The 22080-nt window shown below is 42.0% G+C and overlaps 1 protein-coding gene across 3 annotated transcripts in view; it reads right to left on the reverse strand.

Moving 5' to 3' along the window:
• fignl2 (fidgetin like 2) overlaps positions 1-22080 on the reverse strand; it is a 57526-nt gene that overhangs the window by 15723 nt on the left and 19723 nt on the right. Inside the window, exons 1-2 of one of the 3 annotated variants that reach the window (XM_042492627.2) lie at positions 3685-3828; positions 1914-2054 (exon numbers count right to left, since the gene is read on the reverse strand). The exons of 1 other annotated variant lie outside the window; for it this stretch is intronic. In XM_042492627.2, the coding sequence (XP_042348561.2) occupies positions 1914-1938 (25 nt within the window). In that variant the 5' untranslated portion in view covers positions 1939-2054; positions 3685-3828. Of the gene's footprint in view, positions 1-1913; positions 2055-3684; positions 3829-22080 lie in introns of those variants that run through there. One more of the 3 variants, XM_088082201.1, reaches the window with a different exon arrangement.

The raw sequence follows: 22080 nt of genomic DNA on the forward strand, positions 1-22080 counted from the left end.
ATGCTAAAGAGGGCTGATAGGTGTACCTGTCCAGACCTTGTGTATTACTCTGGGACCCGTCTATGGACAGGGACAGAAATGCCTACCACAGGAGTCAGAAGTAACGTTGGAAAGTGGGAATGCTCCACATTCCCACAACTGAGATTCCAACATGGAGGTGAGAGTCTTCACATGTCCTGCACATATGCAAAGTCCCTCACAGTTGTATTTCTGCTCAGCAGAATCATGACTACAGTCTTTAACTAAAAGACAGTGAGCTGCAGTGTCACCGGCAAGCACAGGGGTGTGTTTGTGTGTCACTGGTCTGAGAATAAACAACATGACTACCTAACACTGCTGTGTGCGCTCATACGTTCCTTCTGTCTACACACACACACACACACACACATACAGACACACACACTAGCTGGCTGTTCTGAAACGATCTCACCGCTGCAGAAGCTCTGCAGAACAGAGCTACTCTGTACATGAAGAACCATGAAGCCTCTGGACAGAGCAGATGAAAACCAGCATTGTGCATCGCCATCATAAAAGCAAATCACACACAAAGGCAAGTACGTAGTGTACTGGAAGATTCCCATGAAGGACCAGCAGTGTGCCGGCTCTAAAGGCATGTTAACTATTCCACCAGCAGTTTGTGACATTCTTGGACGTGCTGTCTACTTTAGCAGCAGGGAGAGTGTGTTCAGTGAGTGTGAACTGGCAGGGTGCAGGGAACTGATGGAACGACCACTTAAACAGGCCTTGGTGGGAAGCAGCATAAGCATGCATGTTGTTACAAATTAATGGTCCATCAGTGTTATTTGAGCAAATCAGCTTAATTGGATTTAAAGCTGTAAACATCTTTTAATGGGAAAAAAACATGAAATGTTCTGGGAAAACAGGCCTTAAATCAACATCATCAAGAGCCACTTGTGAGACGACATGTACCATAACAACACATAAGGTCAACTATTTATTTGGCTGGCAACAATTCGAAATTCCACTCATCTTATGAGAGGCTGAATTATAACATCGGCTATTTTAAGGGTGAAATTTATAAAAAGCAAACAAAGTGTCATGGCTACTGTCAAACATTGGCTCATGACGCTTTAACCAGGCTGTTTTGTCCAGTATGATTTCTCACACCCACACACTCGCCTCACACAGCCTCTGCAGTCCATTTTTTTGGATGCTGAGAAATTTTTAGTATCCATTATGTAGTAATACTTTTTAAATTAACCATTCTGTTTGATTTCTCCCTCTTTTCTTGTAACTGTCATGCCGATAATGCTCCTTTGAGGCGAGTTAAAGAGCTGGGAAAAAGGGGCTGTTGAAGCCGAGGCCACGGAGGCAGCCCCATGCTGGCCAGCAAACAATGCCGTTTTGGAGAGCCAGAGCACTGGACTCAAATGAAACCTGGTGGGAGGGTGCAAAGGGGGGAGGCCAAAACTGGACACGTCAGTTATTAGGTCAGCATTGAAGGGAAAGACATGAAGGAAGGGAAAGATAGGGGGGAGAGTAGGGGGCAGCGTGTGTGGTGGTAAGTCCTGAGCTGTATTGGTAAAATGACACTGGCAGAACAGAGGGGTTTCTGCTGCTTAAACCATCAGCCCTCCAACCTAGCTCTGTCCCTCTTCCTTCCCCCATCTGTGTCTTCCGCCGGGTGATGAAACATTCAGACAGGGCTTGTGCCCAGGGTTTAGCATTTCCAAAGAGCACGTCAAGGAAAAAGTCAGGTTTCTGCACTGAGGCTTGCATATTTTCACAGTTACATATGCATTTTTCCCCGTTTGTTTGCAAACTACAGAACACAGTGTCCACTTCTGCTTATTTTTGCAGTGGGGGCTCATTGATTCAGGCAAAGTCCAACTAAGTCAAGTGAGGTTGTTCAGGATGACATGCAGAGAGAAAGAAGAGTGTGGTGTACTCACTATAAGGGACAATAGGACTCAGCATTCTGTGGAGCTGGTCTCAGTAAGGAGGAATGCTGTTTTGTGAATGCCAGCTAAGGTTAGCGTCCGTCCGGCTGTAGTCCATCACAAGCATGAGCTCGCACTGACAACCAAACAGCCCTGAGAGTGAGAGAGTGAGAGAGAGAAAGAGAGAGAGAGAGGCAGTTACAGGCTGCTGCACAATGTCTGGACAAACACTCACATGTCAACCAGCCCTTTCACACAAGCTCACACAGCAACACAAACCTAAACACACACACAAACACACAGACCAGAATTCACCCAGAGTATGATAGAATTACTGACAACCTGAGAACCCTATCAGTGTAACACAAACAGAGTTCACACACGCACGCATGCATGCACGCACCCTCGCACACAGTCTGCCAAATTGACACACACACACAAGGGTATTCATTATAGGCCGGCATTAAGCTGATTGTGAAGCTGCGTTCAGCCTCTAAAGAGGGCTTTCTAAATCTGCCTCACAAAAAGACTCATGCATACCATTGCTCTGTGCACTGGGGCAATAAAGACCGCATTCTTAGCAGACCAAACACTTTTGGAGCTGCATAAGCAAAGTGAAGAGGAAAAAACGTTTCCTTTAATGACAGAATTTAACATTTAAAAGTTATCTTTTAAAAAAAATCACCTCATTTTGTTCTTTTTTGATTGAAAATTTAATTCACTTTTTATGGAAAAACTGAATAATTCAACTTTTTCTATTTTCAAGTGAAATACAGTGTATCTGTATCCTGGTTTGGGTTATAAATGTCATCTTTTAATCATGCAGAGATTAAAGACAATTTAATCCTCCAGTTTCTATTGTTTTACTCTGATATGAAGCACCTCTTTGGGCAAACCCATGAGATTAAAGCAACTCTAAAAGTGTGGGGGGTTTTTTTGGTTTTTTTTTTTCAAAACAGCCATTTGGGTTCTTAATTCAGCAGACACCAAAGCACATTTTCTTTATCCCTACTGGTGCAAAATTACATGGGAAAATATAGTGTAAAAACAACAGACAGATGACTAAAATTGTCTTCCAGTTTTGCAAAATTTGTGAAAACATCTTTAGCTATAAATAAACGTGTAAATGTTTGTGCAATTATACAGTCCATTTATAACTAAATGTTAATGTACTAAACCTATTGGAAAAACACACAAGCAAAACATATAAACTTGGATATATCAAATAACTTTAACCTTAGTAATGCAACTTTATTACATTTACTGCTTTTGCACAGCATTACATCTAAAACAGAAACTCTATCCCTCTTAGTTTGTATAAAATCAAACAAGTCTGTAACATTTACTCACATGTCATTCATATGGAATGCTTAAAATATGGGAATTACGCAATGACCATGCAGTTGTCTCTGGACACCAACAGGCTTCACATACAACACTGCCTCCGACTTTGAGCCCCTCTGCTCCAACTGACAGTCAACTTCTAGCCCAAAATAACTAACTGCGCTACGGCAACAAACCACAGCTTCCACTTAAAACAAACACAGCTCTGTCCTCGCACAGTTCAGCGACAGGCTGAGTGGAGAAGGCAGAGTTTAGAGGGCTGGTTTGCTCACAGAAATGTCTCATGGTCAGTGGCCAAAGAGGAGAGCTGCCACAACACGCTCAGCTCCCGTCCTCCTCCAACTTAAACCAGCCAGCAGAGCCAAGTCAAACCGCGGGGAGAGCGGAGAGCTGTGACAGCAGATCAACACAGAGGTGCAGAGAAGACAGGCAACCTTACCTATTCATGCCTGCATGTCTTCCATCAGATCTGAAAGCGCTACGATAATCCCTGGAGCAGACCAGACTCGTGTGTGCACTGCTATGCTTTTTTTCCACATATGGGACACAACTCCACTCTCTTTCCCTCCCTCTCTCTTCCTCCCTCTCTCTCTCTCTCTCCAGCCAGTGACAACAGAGTGAGCACTCAGCTCCCCTCCCCCATGGATCTCCCATCCCCCTTTCCCTCCCCTCCTTCTCTCTCTTTATGCTAAAAGTATTTAAGTAGGGAGTGAGAGAGAGAGAGAGAGAGAATGAGGGGAGGGCAGCAGAGAGGGTGGGGGACTGACCAATGGTGCTCTGGAGGAGAGAGAGGGTGATCAGACTGAAGCTTGGACACAGAGGACAGTGGAGGGAGAGATTTTGGTTGGAGGGAGATGACCACGTTGAGTTTGGTTTGCCCCGGGAGGATTAAGAAAGAGCTGAAGGAACAGTGGTGAGATTGTGTTGAAAACACAAGGAACAATCTCTTATTTGTTCTCTGTCCAATTAAAACAGATGCTTATCAAGTTACTTAAAAATAATCATCAGCACCTTTTATATAGCCTGTTCAAGGCAGGTATGTTGTTCCATTAATCCACCTCGCCGTTTTGTATAAAGATTTGTTTATACCTGTGCAAGAAGCCATGGTGCCAGCCTCGTGAGCTACAAGCATATAGAGGTGTTTATGCTCAACACGTCATTCGAAACACCATAGGGCATAAAAACAAAATATTCTGTGGATAATCAAGAAGACAACAAATGTCATCAGAAGAACATTACTAGAAAAGTAGGCTGCCTGGCAAAGTAGGCTGCCCATGTGCACATGAAACGCCTTTGGACAATGTCTGTTGAGAACGTGGCCAAACAGAACCGAGCACAGTGTTATTATACACTGGGGGACAGCTGGAGGGCATCTGCCTTGTTTGTCCGATACGCGCACGAGCAGTGTCACTTGAGAACACAGCTGGACGGAACCTGTAGCGTACCCATGAACGGCAGGACGGCGTCAAGTTGAAACGCTGATGGTAACAATATAATATAAGAGGGCATGAGGTTGCGAGAGCACCTATAGGGCGGGTGGGACAGGAGGTGGATGGATCAAACAACCCCTGGGCACTCATATGAGAGTCCGTTGTTCGCTTATTGTTTGGATGTGACATTTTTCCACACCTACACATGTGCCTCCTTCTCATAATCCTAATTATCAATGACTTTGTCGCCTAAACCTAACCATCTGTGCCAGCATATGTGTTTCTTGACGTCCCAGCATTGGTTGCTATGTGCTGTTGTTGCATAAACATAACCACGTGCAGCATCGTTCCACCATGTGCCTTTGATGACGTAATGGTAGCGGCATCCTGGAGTGTATCCAAAACATAATATTTAGACATGGAAGTCCACTGACAAAGCTGCAATATGTGAGGACTTGGGATGAGAACATGTTGGATGTACCGCTAAACATTGCATTTGTGCAGTTTAATTCTTTGTGTTGCTAACCCTGAGGTTGAAATTATTTTATACTGTTTAGCCTATAGTATTTAACTTTAGCCCTTGCACATTCTCCCACACTCTGCAGCAAAAAGCCCCTTCGTTGCCCAGTACGGTGGGATATATATTCCAAAGATTTAAGACCCTTTGACTGTCCCGGTGGTTTCTCAATCAATAGTTGCAGAGATGACTAGTATTTACTGATGAACAGCCAGCCGAACCCTTAGTGACAGCTCTCCAGTCATTAGCAGTCCAGACGCCAGAAGTCCTGTCCTCATGTAGCCCTGATTCAGGACGGTCATACTGCGTACCATGGTCCACGATGGCCTTTTACCAGAACCAATGCATTTGAGTCAATAAGTAGGTCACACATATATAACAAGAAGTTAGTGTTGAAATACAAACTCTGCAAGGGTAGGTAATCTTCTTAACGAGTAATAAGTTTGGGGAAAAACAACACACACATACACAAAACAACTTACAATCTTCAAAAGGACAACCTGGACTCTGATGTTTTTGGGGAAAACTAGTTGCGTCCTTTCAGAACCTAGTGAAATAGCGAACAAGCCAACCCCCCCTAAGTGTTGAAGTAATGGAGTGTTACTGAAATCAGTAAATATTATGTTATTAATTTCAAGTTGCAATCACATTGCTGTCAAACTGATGATGCCATCAATAAATTTCACACAAATAAGAAAGGAAGGATTTGAGCCCTTATATAACATGTTATCTGTGTTAAGCTGAGTATGTTTCTGGCATTCACAGTAAAACCTTTCAAAAAGAATGAACTCCAAAAGCTAAACATGCAGCTCTTGGAAAAACTACAACAAATATTGTTAAATAGATTTTAAGTGTTTATGATCCAGTATTCATGTCACTCAGAAATGTTTCAGAGCTCCGTCTAGCTCACGGTCAGGCGCTGCTTTTGCTTCACTTATCCGCACTTCACACACACAGCTGTCAGGCTGTTTTTAGCGCCACACTGAGGGCCACATGGCCAAGTCATCTCCTCCTGTTACACGGAGCCGCTACTCCAGTCAAGCTGCAATGTTTCGCTGTTACACAAGCTACAGGATACCACACTCACAGTCCACCACATATATTCCTATAAGAGTGAGCACATAGAGTAAGATGGCCAGCTGAAAATAGAGAGGGACATTGTGATCATGTTTGGTGTCCAGAGCATCCCATGCACCCCATCATGTGACAGTATTACGGAAAGTGTTTGCTCTCGGGGCAGCCTAAGGTCTTGCTGACATGAAGTCAATCATCCTGGACTGTGGCCATGCGCGATCATGATGTTCTAACATTTATCTTTAAAGGTCCACTGTGCAAGAATTAGATTTATATATTTGTAGAAATGGATTATAATATTATAACCATGTTTCCTACAAAATCTAATCAACAAACTAAGAATTGTCGTGTTTTCTTTCCTATAAAATGAGACGTTTGTATCTACATACAGAGAGGACACAGAGAGCCCGCAATGTTGTGCTACAGTAGCCTTTAACACAAACCAAATACTGGCTCTGGACAGGGCCATTCTCCTTTTTGCATCAGCCACCGTAATTTGTCCTACACGCTCTGCACACGGGAAAAGTTTTGGTTGGTTTCAGTCATAGACTATAAATAACAGACATAGTTATCGTGAATTCACTGTTTGATTTGTGGACTGCCATTCTGAAGCCTCAAGTTCGGCATTTCGGCAAACGCCATCTTGGTTTTTAGACACCAGAAGTGACCATATTTGGACAAGAGGCTGATGCTGTAAAGGAGCGAAGGGTTGTCATGAATCTTGAAATAAACTATTGAGACCAATGCCATTTCTTTCACCAAGCCGTAAAACGCATTTGTTTAGATAGATAGATAGATATACTTTATTGATCTCAAAACTGAGAAATTGGGATGTAGCAGCACCATGCAGTAAGAACAGAGAATAAAGAGCACACATTATTAATAGAATATAAAGGAATGCGCTTAAAAAAAAACCTAAAAAAAACTAAGAGACTGTACATATATACATGTTTGTAAAGTTTCTGCTGTAAAGTTGTTGTTTTTTTTTAAACACTGCGGTCTATGGGAAATGACTCTGTTTAGGAGTCAGCCTCAAGTGGCCATTCAAGGAACTGCAATTATGGCACTTGAGCATTGGTTTCTGTTTTCACCATCAGAGGTTGCTGTTAGGTTGCGATTTGCAACCTCAGCCACTAGATTGGACTAAATCCTACACACCAGTACATTCAAAAATGATTTTGTTTTATTACAACTTACATCTAATTAAAAAAAAATTGGTAAGATCTAGGAAGGCACCAACATCTCTCAAAAGAAATCTGGACACAAGCAATGTTAAAGCCATCTAAAAAAAAAAAACATCCAAAATATCCAACAGAAACATCCATTTGTTTGCTGAACCAGCTTCCTGGTTTTACTTTGACTACCCTTGATGTAGGATGCACACACTGTGATCAACCTAGGTGATCATCTGACAGCTTGTGTTTTTTTGCATGTTAAACTCTCGTATCACTGCCAGAGTACTTTAGTGAGTATATAAATAAAGTAACCAACACAATTCATTGCCCAAACTACAAAAATACAATCCAAGTAGTAATATACCGTAATAATCTTTAAAACACTTGGCCTTTGAAAATGCTAAGACATGTGAGTTGTGCTATTTTAGTAGATGCCCCAGTGGTCAGTGACATGGCTCAAATTGGAATGTAGGGCAATAAACCCATTGGAGGATACGCTGCAACTCATTAGAGTGGTTACAAAACTTAACACACCCAGTAAGTCCCAGTTCAGAGCCACAATTAGACTCCTTAATGTTTTCCCTAATATGGGATCCTCAATAGATTTGCTAATGGTGTCTCTGTGGGGGGTGAGGTGAGAGTACGGTTGAATAGGGATGTTGAAAGCAGACAACTCTGGTGCTCTCTCTATCACTCTATTGCCTTATTAGTGCTGAGGCAGCAGTGTGTGGACGCAGGCAGCCTGCTGAGCCCAGCACTACTGAAGCACAAAGACTTCAGGGCCCCAGGACACAAGAAGAGCCAAAAACTGAGAAAAAAATAAGACTGAAAGAGTGTCTGAAGGAGACAGAGACTGTACGCCTGCACAAACTAGTTCCCGAGTCACAGGACTGATTTTGACAGGTGTCAGTCTCTAAGATCCCGCCCCCTTTAGTGACATGCATTAAGATATTTCTGCACACTTGTGACAGCTCAGGCTTCCCAAATGTTCAGAGGACATTCAGTCCAGTATTGAAAGAGAAACATGGGTTACTGTCAGGGCCTGGAGGCTGCTTAGATGCCTGGTGGTTTGAGGTTAATGGAGAGATATGGAAGACAGACAAAAGAGCCATGGCAGGCTTAAAATGATTCCTGAATGGACAGAGGGTACAGGTCAACACGCTAGTGTTTGACCTCATACTCCAGGGCATGTCAACTCAACACCTCCATTCAGCAGGTTGTTCGCCCAGCAATGAACTATGTTAGCAGGTCAGCTGGTTTCATCGGGCCAAACTGATGAATCAGGCTTATATTTAATTAGGTTAAATGAAAATCTGTGTGCAGCACAGCCCCACAGGGTGATTAGCTAAGCAAAATATCATGCTTAATGGCTGTATAGACAGAGCTCCTCGTCTGAGAGGGAGGGAGTCAAAGTTGTAATTTTATGAAAGTACAGTAGACTCGACCTCCCACACTGAAAAGTTACTCTAAACTGCAAAATTGCGATGGCATCCTAGTGTAAATGTGTAAAAGGACAGTGATTTTGTCACCCAGCTGTCAAATGTGCGCAGTGAGGTTGTGTGAGGTGATTTATATATATTCATAGCCAGTCACATCACACGTCTTAAATCACTTGAAAAACTGGAAACACACGGCACAAAGAATATATGCAAACCAGCTAAGCTGTTTGCATTTGTAGCATACAAATATACAACATAGAATTTTTTTCTTTAATTTGAAAAATCAAATTGCATAACTGATATCATATGAAGATGTTGGGGCCAATAAACATGTCAACATTTGAAAACTTGACATGACATGACTAACAGAGTCTGACTTTTGACTACGGCAATGAAGTGTGATCGACAGTGTTGTTTATCATGTTCAAAATTTGCCTTGAGAGAAGTGTATTTAATTGATTTAATGATTTAATTATTACAGAAAGAGTTTTGTCAGTGTGACTTATTTTGCAAAAGCTAGGGATCTACCCAACTCAGAATTATATAAGTTGAATCAGATGTGGCTGTTCAATACATATTTCTGACTTTTAGGGGTTTTTTTTCTTCTCATCCAGAGTTTGAAAGTTTGAATGTACTTTAGCTGGTGGTTCTGGGTGATGGCAATGTTCACATAATACAGCAAAGGGGCCTCCTTCTCACCCAGATTCCCCCTGGGTCTGGGTCCACAGCTGCCTGTACCCGAGAGCAGCGGAGCGCCAACTCTGCAGCTACACTGCACTGACTGAAATTAATCAAATCTTCGACTTTCAGGGGGCAGCCTAAGAAAAAAAAAAAAAGAATAAATATAAAAACACTCAAAAAAGTTTGTGTACTTCCAGAAAGAACAAGATTATTAATGATTAATCAGAGAAATGGCAATTATTTGTCTAGACTTACATGAAAAAACAATGCACCTGTACTATTTAAAAGTCCGTAGACACTGTAACTGACATTGTAGGTAACCAGAATTTGGACGTTTGGCAATCTGGAGGCTATGAACAGCTATATGAACCGAGTGGACCAGACCTCAGGTTTGACCTCAGGAGGCTAATTGTTCCCAGGACTGTTTGGACTGCCCAGACCAAAACACTGCTTCAGGGAAATTCAACATCCAAATTCAAACATGTTGGCAGAAAAAGATGCCAGGGAATTTTTGAACATTTTGTTTTTCAAAACACGCATTACACAGAATTTCCTGTAATTTTCAGCCTCCAGTGACGCCATCTAAACGCTCAATGAACCATGAGAAGCAATCCAAGCAAACAAAGTCATGTGTTCACGCTGCATATGCCGAGGAGTGTCTGCAAGGATTGCGCATGCTTTTAAAAAATCATAAACAATACACAAATGTTTTTGTGTGTGTGTGTGTGTGTGTGTGTGTGTGTGTGTGTGTGTATGGGGGGGTTGTGATAATCAGTTCCAGGCTCCCAAGGTTGGCCGATATCATTTCATTAGAGTAGAGGAGCCAGTGCCCAGGCTTTGGTCAAGATTAGGGAAAAGTGAGAAACTTTACCCCAGTCCAGTTGCCCTGAAGAGGGGTGGCCAAGTGGTGGAGGAAGGGACAAATGTGTGTGAATGTGTGTGCGTGTAAGAAAGCAACGGATGGGGGGTCAGCAGGATTATTAGTGGGAGGTTCAGCTGTTTATTATTCCAATTCTATCTCTAACAGCTGAAAATTGGAGAATTAGGCAGCAGCCCAGAGCAACCTGGGGATCAATGCAGAGGGGTTAAACCCTGTGGCATGGCTCCACACACTGACAGTGCTCACAGATACTGACGCAGCACACACACACACACTGCAGAGGTCATTCACAAAACTTAACAGACACATCAGATTTACCGCTCTGAAGTGATAAGACACTCACAGACTCCACAGGTCGATGAATAGCTTCACACTTTAAACATGGATGAGCATTTGAAAAAACATGGGGCTGTGTTAGTTGGCTTCTAAAATCTTTAGGTTTTGTTCTATTGAGTCTCTTCTTTCAAGTTACAGCAATGTGTCTGCAAAGCCTCAAACACAAAATAAAGAGTCTTGATTCTGTATTTGAAGCATTGACAGAGAAACACTTTTCACTTTGCTTTTATGCTGCTAATCATGACCTCTGACCAGAGATGAACTACAGAGAAAGCAAGCCAAACAAATTCTTTGAACACGTTTGAACACATCAATACAACTCTCAATACATTACAACACACATGGACTTTCTCTGTACCACTGGTATGAGCCTGTAGTGTCAGAGGGTCTCTAGTCACGTCCATGCATGTTGCTAATCTAGAGAGGGACATGTGACACTGGGAACTGTGAAACCTTAACTTTCCACGCTATGCAGGCATGCAGTCTGAGGGCATGGAAACAGGTCTTTGGACTTATGGAGGTCTGAGAGTTGAATTTAGATTTTAAATGGGCTTCTAGATGTTTAGCATTACAATTTGTGTGGGTATTCTGTGTTGTTTTGGTGTCTTGGGTTTGTTTCTTGATATTTATGCAGGCGAACATTAACTCCAGATGTGTAGATCCTCACATCAGCTCTGTGGATTAGTCATAGTGTTTGCTGGCATTTGGACAATGTCTCTTAATGCCTCTCATGTTGATTTACAATGACAAGAACAAAAATCACAGGCAAAGAAAAGCAATTAGATTGTGAATGCTGCTTTGTAGGGATTATTACTTAGCATTAACAGTAACCAAGTATGTGTGTGCCTGTGTGCGCATGCATGTGCATCCCTTCAGCCTGCCATCTTTAAGATGTAATTAAAGACAGTGAGCTAATCCACTTGCTGCTGGAGCTAACACTAGTTATTATCAACAAGACACTGAACATGATTTAACCTCTGAGTTCCCTCAGTGCTGGTCCAGCCACTGAACTTTGTGTACACACTCTTGTGTAATGCATAACTGCCATATTCCCCTTGAATCTACATAGGCATATTTTTATCAAATTAAAATTCACACATACATCTAATGACATGTTCTAGAGGCACACTCCTCTTCATGTCCTACAAATGAGGGCAGGTTGATCAAAAATGATAACTGATGCAAAACAGAACCTTGCTTACTGAAGCAAGTTGTAACTTGACGCTAAAGTCACTGACATTAATTCGCAAAAATGCTTACTTAATGAAGATGATTTCCTTAAATAATGCATGCATTATTCACTGTGAATAGGTCAGCTGCAAATTGCATGAATGTATTCATTATTTCAAAAATCTTCCAATGGATTCCCTTTTTGGCATGAGGCTGAACAATGACTCACAGAGCACACTGTGGACTTTCAGCCTACTCAGCTGGTTGAAAAAAACTTCATCCTGGAGTTTGTTCAGAGTCACAGAAGTGTAACAAACGGTACAAAGACAAACTGGTACTGAAAACTAACAAATCAAAACAGACTGGCTTTGATGACAGGCACCTAGTAGAGAATATTGTTTGTATAAAATGTACCACAGTTGTGTGTCAATTATCACAAGTCAGAACATCTCGCAGTAAACTGGGATAAACTGCTGGCTTGTTTTCTATGAAAGAACTAATTGGATATTGATCAAATTAGCTCTATCTGGCCACTAGAGCCATACAGGTACGTGTGAATAAAATGTCACTTAATTATGGCTCAATCGCCACCCTCTCAAACCAGCAGCTATTGATGATGTGTTTGTGATAGGAAAGACTTTGAGAAAATTGACTTAAAATTGATTTGATTTTGAAAAGACAATTCATATATGCAGGGAAGGTATGAGGGAAATCAATGTTTGCTATCTGAATGCAAAATAGAAGACTGTGAGCGAGTGCATCCTGTGACACTGTAACAAGAGGAAATACAACTTCTATAAATAAGACTGGTTGCATCCTTGTGTGTATGCTTGTATATACTAGGGCTGTAATGGTTTGTGTAGGAGGGGGGGTGTCAAGCTTACGTGCATGTAGCCACACGCAGAATACACAGTATATAGACAGATGCATGTAATGTGGATCCAAATTTCATAAGTAAATTTCTAGCTATCAGCATCAGGTGCCGAGGTTAGCGCATTAAGCGGATTGGCGTGCAAGTCAGTCACATTATGGTGAGCACAAATGAAATGCTGGAGCTGGAGGACCCGCACGCGGCTTCCTGCTCAGCTACAACAATTACAAAGAGAGAGCTGTGCAGAGGACGAGGACGGTGCGTTGGTATTGCTCCACCATTGCAGGGTCTATGAATGGAAACACATCCAACATGCTAATGCTGATTTGACCACATCACCTATATGCACTAATCAGCGGGACAACGATAAAACAAACTGGAGCCCAACTCCTTTAAAGCAGCCAGGCTGAATTTACACTACATGGTTCAAGTGACCCAATTCTGATTTTTTTCCTCTCATGTGTTACAGATCGGATATGTATCATGAACATGTAAGCAGGAAAAAATGCATGCAAATCAGATATTGATATGATTTGGATATCTACAAATGAGTTTGTAGTCTAAGCAGACAGGTCCGATATTCCCTGGCACTGCGAGTCGTACGTATTTGAAAATGCGACGATGGTCACCCAAAAATGAAAATTCAATCATCTAATCACCCTCATGCCAATGGAATGTCGGGTAAAGTTTTACAGTGCAAAAACCCCTGCCATAGTTGTGTTGAAGAAGATTATCGATGCGTTTCCCCTCCACCTAAACACTGCACAAACTCTTAGCCCTAACCATAACCACCAGGGGGGAAACACTAGTTTGGGAGATGAGTGCAACGCCTTTTCCTCGTATACTTCAAGCAGTGTTTTGCAGAATATAAAACTTGACTTAAATCGACTATTAATTGGCATAAGGGTGAGTGGATGATGACTGAATTTTAATTTTTTTATTTTATCTTATACCTTAATGACGTAATTACGTGTGCTCTGAAAATGGAAAATACAACAATGGAGGATGAGGGCTCAAGCCAGTGGTCAAATGCAGATGTTATCTGTCTTTTAAGCCTTTTGTCAAAGAACCAACCTCTAATAAACCCAAACTTTGTAGCAAGTCCTAAAAGCTACATAGTGGTATTGATAAAGACTCAGATCAATGAGGAATCTTGATAATGGTATCAATATCAATAAAAATGAATGATGCCATCCCTATTTATGAGGGCATTTCAGTTTTTGTTTATGTATGCACATTGTTTCAAGTGTAAGCAAAGTTTAAGCAAGTGTAAATGCAGATATCAGATTCACTTTTAAGAGAGGATGTAAGCAGGCAGTCAAAAAAATCAGATATAGGCAACAAATCAGAATTGAGAATCAAGACTTGTGGTGTAAATCCAGCCTAAGACACAAAAGCACTGAAGGAACTGGCATTTTCATGGGCATAAAGCCAAGGTGGAACAAACTCGAACACTCCTACTGCTGCACAAGTTATATTTTTTAATCATTCTATTAATTTTGTATTTTCAATTAAAAATAATAATAAGATGCTTTTCAGTTTTATAGCCTGTTGAGACCTGTTGCCTTTTTGGAAAGTGCTTGTTCAATGTTTGTTTGTGTAATCAAGACGCAGCCTTTGAGGCTAAAAAGTCAAAAAACTGCAGTTCCTCTAATGGCCAATTAAGGCTGACTCCAGAACAGAGTAAAATACACCATCATGTTAAAATGCCCAACTTTACAGCAGAAATAATCACGTTTATAGCCTGGTACAAAAAGCAGTTCTGGTCTCTAAAGCTTATTTACCCATTCATGACAACTGAATTGAGGCTGAATATTTTTTTCTAAATCACATGTTTACATTTTATTAAGGCATAAGGTAACAAGTGTTTAGTACAGGGACCCGTGAGTGACAGGCTGTGCGCAAGGCATTGCTACAGTCTGTGAGTCAGATGTACCCCTGCTCCTCCGCAGCTCCAACCTCTTGAAATGCCGAACTCAAGGCTTCAAAACGGCAGTCAACAAATCAATGTGTGTTACCACGGTAGCTACGTCCATTATTTATTCAGTGTATGAATGTAATATAGTGACTTAAATGTTCTTTATTTTCTTAATGATAATAGTTAACCAAGTTGCCAATGGGCAAAATGCTACCTCAGACCCTAGCAAGAGGATCATGTTTGTCACGTGTACTTCTGTCTATTCAAAATAAATGAAAGGAATTGTATCCTTTTGCCTTTGTTATTTGTGTGCTCCCTAAACTTAACCTAAACTGTGATTCCTAAACTTAACTGTGACGTCTGTGTACTGTTACGCCCCTAGTAAAACCTCGCCTGGAAGAGACATGAGAAAGGGCACAATATAAAGAAACTCAGACACAGCTTCAGATAAGTCAGGAACTGTGAACCTGACTGACGGGATAAATCAGGTAACATCTAACCACTCCAATTTTCTTTAAACTCTGGCTTCTTACATTTTGTAAAGACTGAGGCCAAGTCGTTGATGAAGTATATTTTCAGCTCAGAATTGGTGGACCAGTTGGGCTCAACCTCAGGAAAAGGAATTAGTTTCCCCTTATGTGATTGTCACAAACTCCAATAGTTCTTGCTGGTCTATTGGTCCCTCTATTTTCTCCTCCATCATCAGAGGTTGGTAGGGAGCTAATGGCTATTCTCCACTCCTTATTAAACCTTTTCTCCAGGGTCTAACTCGTGCCCAGTGTTCAGGGAAACAGGGGCAACAGAGCAGGGCACAGCTCACCAGGGTGTCTTTTCTTAAGTGTCGAGCCTGTTGGAGAACTGGACAAAGCAGGGGCCTGGTGAAAGCTGCCCGTTGTCCACCTAATCCTAGCTATGGCCCCGTCTCCATTGACAACGCGAACCCGAACAATGGTCTCTTTCAAGAGTCGTTCTCTTCACTGACACACTGACATAGCCACAATACAAGAAGACACTTAAGGAATGGAAAACCTTGTCCATGATCACACATGTGCTGTTCCTCACAAATGATACAAGGAGAAAGGTGCATCTCTAGATGACTGTCTCAGATAAATAGAGTTTTCCACCAAGAAATAGCTCTGCAAGGAAGAATTGTGAAGGCACATTAGACCTGTCTTCCATACCTTCACTGATGAATGCAATAAACAGAGGGCTCGAGTAGCCAGTTGTACCAGACCAAAGGGTGAAATAGGCTTCACCGTGTGGTGTGGTATAAAATGATTTCTCTTCTTTGAGATCAGCTTTTCTCGCCTTGCTTTTTGCTTTCCTTTCAGCACATTTGCTGACCAACAGAAAAGGAAGATGAATGCTTCCATTTCAGATGCCGAGGCCCCCTTCTCTCATCTTCTTCGATCCAGATTTCACATTAAACTTGTAATAGCATACGACCCTGCAAGGCACGATTCTCATTCAGGTGGGCCATGTTATATGAATGAGATTTGGTGAAATGCCAATATTTATGCACATACATTCACATTCCCAGCCTTTCTCATCATTGCATCTTCTTTAGTATTAAAAGGAAGAGCAGCTGTCATCTGATACATCAAATTATACCCACGAATACACAAACATGTACATTGGCCAGCTCATGCATAAATGCTAAATCCACCGCAAACCACAGCCAAGAAATGTACAACCACACTACACTGTCCAGACCCTGGTTAGCATGTAATAAGCCTCTCCTCACTGCTCTGTGCAGCACTATCCAGCCAGCTGGCTGCCCAGCTACAGCCACAGTTGTTGGGAAGGTCATCTGTCAGAGAATGAACTAGGCTGTGGCCGTTTGGCATCCCCAGGAGGTCTGCAGGGAGAGGAGAGACGTCTCTGAAGGACACTTTCCCTCCTCTCCTATGCTCTAATTCAATCGTTCTGACAGGGTAGCGGTGTCCCAGTGTCTGCCAGCCCAGTAATCTCTGTGTAATTGAGTTCCCAATCAGCCATCCATCAATAATGCATCTGGTTCCATGAGGAAAGAGACGACCACACTGCTCCGGCCCTCCGCATGGAGAAAGGAGACAGGATTCTGCTCCGACTGCCCAGAGAGATCTATTACTTCCTGGAGTTCACCGACTAGACTCTCTGGCTTGTATCATTCCCAAACACAAGCTACTTCAGAAAGGGGATTATTATAGTATATTAGATGGTGTTGTGTTGGTGGGTGGTTTGCAGTTGTTCAAGACGCACATAGATGTTCAGAAATCAGCCCACGCATCAATGTTACAAGCATCTCCATATAATTATTCAGTGCCAACAGAAATGTGTTGTGTGGTTGGATGATAGAAAAGGTTCAAGGAAAATGTCAAGGGACGTAACAGAGATAATGAAGCACTTTAATGAAGCACCTCTTGTTGCGTTTTGTAAAGTATGTCCATAAAGACACACACACACACAGACACACGCACTCTCTCTCTCTCTCTCTCTCACACACACACACACACACACACACACACACACACACACACACACACACACACACACAGGTTCGAAGTCTTCCCACATACTTTTCCCTTTTCCAGTGCATGCCAACCCATCAATTAGTGACTAAGACGATGGTCCTCCAAGGTTAAACTGTACAGCTGTCTGAATGATTTTCAATTATACAGCCAGGAAGCCCCCGACAGCTCGCTGGCTCCCACCTCCCTCTCTGGTCTCATAGGGTCATTTATAATACCTAACGCCTCCCATAGATAATTGTGTATCACCACCTCCACAGTGTTATCTCCATTTTCAATTTCCGATCTTGAAGCACCTGGTATCCCTTTGAAAAGTCTCAGTTTGCCCCTGTCCCTGTATTATGAATAAACTGCTTCTGATGGAAAATTTTGAGGAAAAAAACCCTCCGTCTGGCCATGATGCATATCAGTTATAAGACCTTTGACTGATGTTTTGATTTTCCAGCATACCGGTATTTAATCTCATAAATAAAAACATCCAACTAATATAGTTTGAATGTCAGTTATTCTTTTTAAAGTATGAAATCACAAATAATTTGTGGTCATCTGCAGCTCCCCACATCTCGGTTACATCATGCTCCCAGGATCCCTGTTGTGCTGTCCCTTTACCCTTGGGTCTGCCAGATTAATGGCTCATTTAAGTCCCCATTACATTACATTAGCCCTTTCAGCCAGCGCACACTGTACACTCCCTAGCAAATAAATCACATCATGAAAATATTAATCAATCTCAATAAGTGACTGCACATAATCTGTTTGATGTTAAAGACTATGACAAAGGTTTATACTCAGAGCAGCAAATTACTGTCACTCACAGGGATAGACTTACTCTAATAGCTCTGGAGCTATTGGCTTATCATAGCAATGAGGCTATGAAGTCCAATGAGAGAGAATATTTTCAGTGTTACTGCTACCAGGTTTCACAACCAGAAAGCCAAGTGTGTCAGAGTGAGAGTTTATTACACTAGTCAGTGGTCTGAGCCAATTCCTGTGGCTGGCTGGTTGGGCCAAAAGTCACAAAATGCCACAAAACAGCGCTGCTTGCCCAAGCAATTTTAGAAAAACGATCCTGTGCTGCATAATAGTGTGACAGCATGGGTTCAAGAAAATTCTGTGAATTGCAGGCATGGAAAAGGCATAGGTGTGGTTCACACCACACCAACACACACAACAACACCGCTCCCAGCTGGAGGTTAATTCAATCCCAGCGCGTTCCATTTTGAGGCTGCTGTCAGGTTCAGGTCTGCAGTGTGACATTGTGAGGGAGAGGTAATTACATTTTGGTCCAGTCCGGCAACTCAGCGTCTATTAAGAAGGTGCTGTCAGTGCCCTCCTCTTATAGACCACAGTCACCAGAGGAATGTCCAGGCCTGGACATACTGCTGTGGACAAACAGCTCCACTGACTGCACCATTACACTTTACAGGCTACAGAAGGACTTTCATGTTTAAACTTAATACATACATCAGCAACTTCCCTTTATCAGAATTTTTCAATTCAATAATCCTCTTATGTTTTACATTAGTGCTCTCCAGTTAGAGGTGGTGAAATGATGAAGTTTTTGTGTTGTAAATGTCCTGCCTTTTATTTTTTTGTTGGCTTTGCTGACGGTTGGCTGGTCGCATCACTGCGCGGTAGCATAATGCCTGCTCCCACCCACCTGTCTCCACTGTTCAGCTAGCCTTGGTCTCTCTGCACTGTGCACCACCTGGATAAGGTGGAAGTTGCTTAGTTGTGCTGCACATTCACAATTATCACTGTTTAGAGTGTCCCAGGTGGCATTACTGCGAAAAAATAGTGGTCATCCTCCAGTCTCCCCCCAGGTAGCCCCACTGAGTGTGCAGCTTCTCTTTAGCACTGTTACCTGTTAACACCACTGGCCGTGCTGGGGCTGCTAACAGTGCTAACAGAGCATGTAGGGTTGGGACGGTGGTACTAGCATTAATTGTCAAATGAGTGAGCTAGCTCTCACCAGGCCCAGGTGGTATGCAGTGCAGTAAACTGAAAAGTGGCAAAATTAATCAATGGACTGGACTGACATGCTAACCAATAAAACATACTCTCTGTGGTTAATCTATCATTCCTTTATCACTGGCATCCCTAGAAAACACACAAATTATATATATACACACACAGTACATCCTATGTAAGTGCACTCTGCCAAGTTGCTCAGGCTCTATATCGGTCTCTAACTGGCAGGCTGGAACAGATATATGAGCTCCTCTGCTATCAGCAGTCACAACTTGTGCAACAGATCTGTCTCGTGACGGAGAGTGATGTCATGGTGAGAAAGCTGAATGTAATCCAAGAGTGTTTACTTTCCATTTTAAAGGGCTTTTTTTGGAAGAGCTCCAGCACTGAAAGAGTATCCAGTAATGATGTGAAGCACGGGAAGAACCTTATGTCAGGACAAATGAGGAGACACCCACACAACATGTGTTAATTGTCCTCTTAGCACACTGTGTATCAATATTTCACAATGAAATGCAACTGTGTTACAAGTCAAGGGCTGTGGACTTTGAAGTACACACCCAACAGTTTTTATAGTTCCTCTGCAGTGACTATGAGCACCTGACCACAAAACTTTGCGATAGATTTACAGCTTTGCTGATGCTCTCAGTTCATGTGTGGTCATGTTGTACTTGTCCATTGTGTACTATTGATCAGGCCCTGGTGAAACTTGTGACTAAAGCTTAGTCCCATCCCAGCTGAATAAATCACAGTATTGACCCTGTGGTTATCAATAAAGGTAATGACAAACATCTGGCCCCACCTTTAATGGAATCGACACAGTCTTCCTGGCAGAAGCCCAGCATCGGCCACACATAGATTGCCTTGATCTTTTCAGTGGGAACCCACTCTTAGTATGCAAATGAGAGGGGAGAAATGCAATCGCCATCTAAAGCTAAGCAGTGCTGCTATTGAAGTAAGAGCTGAAAATCTCCATAAACACCAAAGGAAAAACCTTAAAATGTCTACTGACAATAAGCCTGTTTAGACTGACTTAGATTTATTCTGCCAAGGAGCTCTGACACAGTGTGTCTATGTCAATAGAGGAATAAGTGAGGAGATCAAATCAATGGTCGCTGCACTGAGGTCCAGAGGTGCTGAGCTGGACTTATGGAGCGCCCTGCAGAGGCAGCACTCTGTACTGTGTGTGTCTTGGGTGTGCCCTACATCTGCACAGGATATGTTATTATTAAGGCCAAGGATCATCTGTGGAAATATGCTCCCATATATGAAAAAAACACCCAACTCTAGTAGCAATAATTATATCCACAGGCTCAAACAGAGGCTTGGTCATAACACTATTTGTGCAAAAGAGCCACATTGTTCCTCTAACCTTGGGATCGATGAGCAGCTGAGAGAAGCACCCTGAAGTAAATGTCTCTGTTTTGTTTGTCTTACAAACAAAGCTGAGCTACACAGAAATTCATCATATTGAAGGGACAGCAGCATAACAGAAAACACAAAGCAGGTGGATACCCTGCAGCCCAGTTAGTGTTTCACTGCAGATGACAATCAAAAGGAACATGCTCAGTCGACTAACAATAAATGACACTATTGCACTGTATTGACAGTATTGAATTCCTAAAGGTACTGCAACAGCAAGCAATTACAGCTCTCTATCGCATACAATTTGAAATAACATCATTCTGCTCTAATGAAAATGTTACAACTGACATTTTCCTTCACAGACAAAATGGCAATACAAAAATATGATGGTCCACACAAACAGAAAAGCACTGCAGCGAGAGTAACGCAGAATCTATGCAAAGCTTAGATGTGCAAAGTTTAAAGACTGATGTAAAACAACAAAGAGGTTGGATGTCTCAAAATGAAATGAAAGAAAATAAAGCAATAACATGCTACAGTTATATCTTTCCTGGAGTTATCCAATGACACAAGAGCTAGTGAAATTTTATCGGCACGTCATAAAATTCAGCCATGTGTCTCCAGGTTTCTGTCATCATTTCTTTTGGGTTTCCACTTCATTTAGTGGATGGGCTGGAGCCCAATGAGCGAATGACTCATAAAGTAGGGATGTACACACACAGCAAGCAGGGGGGAGAAACATAAAGGTTTACTGGAACAATTTAATTATGAGAAGCTTTGGGGTCTGCTGTGTCTAGGATCACCTCATTCAAATCTGAAGAGAAGCTGCACATAAGAAAATCATAAATAAAAGATATGTGTAATAGAACATCTACAGATAAATACACAGCATGAATTTTCCCAAATACAGGTAATCCGGATTAAAAGAGGACAAAAACATCCTGGGGGGCTCAGTCTGATTGTAAAGAAAAATAAGATAAACAACAGCAGTGGTTCACATCAGGATTATCCTAAAGTCTAAAATGAAGATGACTAATCAACATATTGCACCAAATTGTCAGACAAACATTGGTATCAGTTGATATTAGCCTTGTTGACTACCATCAGTCTATCAGCAAATAAGATGACAGCGACTAAGGTTTTTCTGTATTGCTACATCAATTTTGGCGAGACTAAAAAGAATAGTTTGAGATTGTTGTTGTCACATCATACCTGGGGACGACAGAAACGTGTATGCGACAAACAGAGAAAGGACGCAGTAAACTCTCCATCAACACGTCAGGGGACACACCCTATTGTTTTCTTGATAATGCTACATTGTCAACAACAAATCCATGGTGAAATCAACAGGAGGAGAGATAGTTAATGTTAGGCTGGAATAACAGCTAAAGGGTTCAGTTAGTTGCATTATGATGCATTAAGCTCTATTCTGTAAAACAGGTATTTGGTGAAGTGAAACTATGAGGTTATCATGATGCATTCAAATGTAGTCTTTTAA

This window comes from Plectropomus leopardus, chromosome 9 (assembly GCF_026936395.1).
Source record: "Plectropomus leopardus strain MGB_pleo_1.0 chromosome 9, ASM2693639v1, whole genome shotgun sequence".
NCBI lineage: Eukaryota > Metazoa > Chordata > Actinopteri > Perciformes > Serranidae > Plectropomus > Plectropomus leopardus.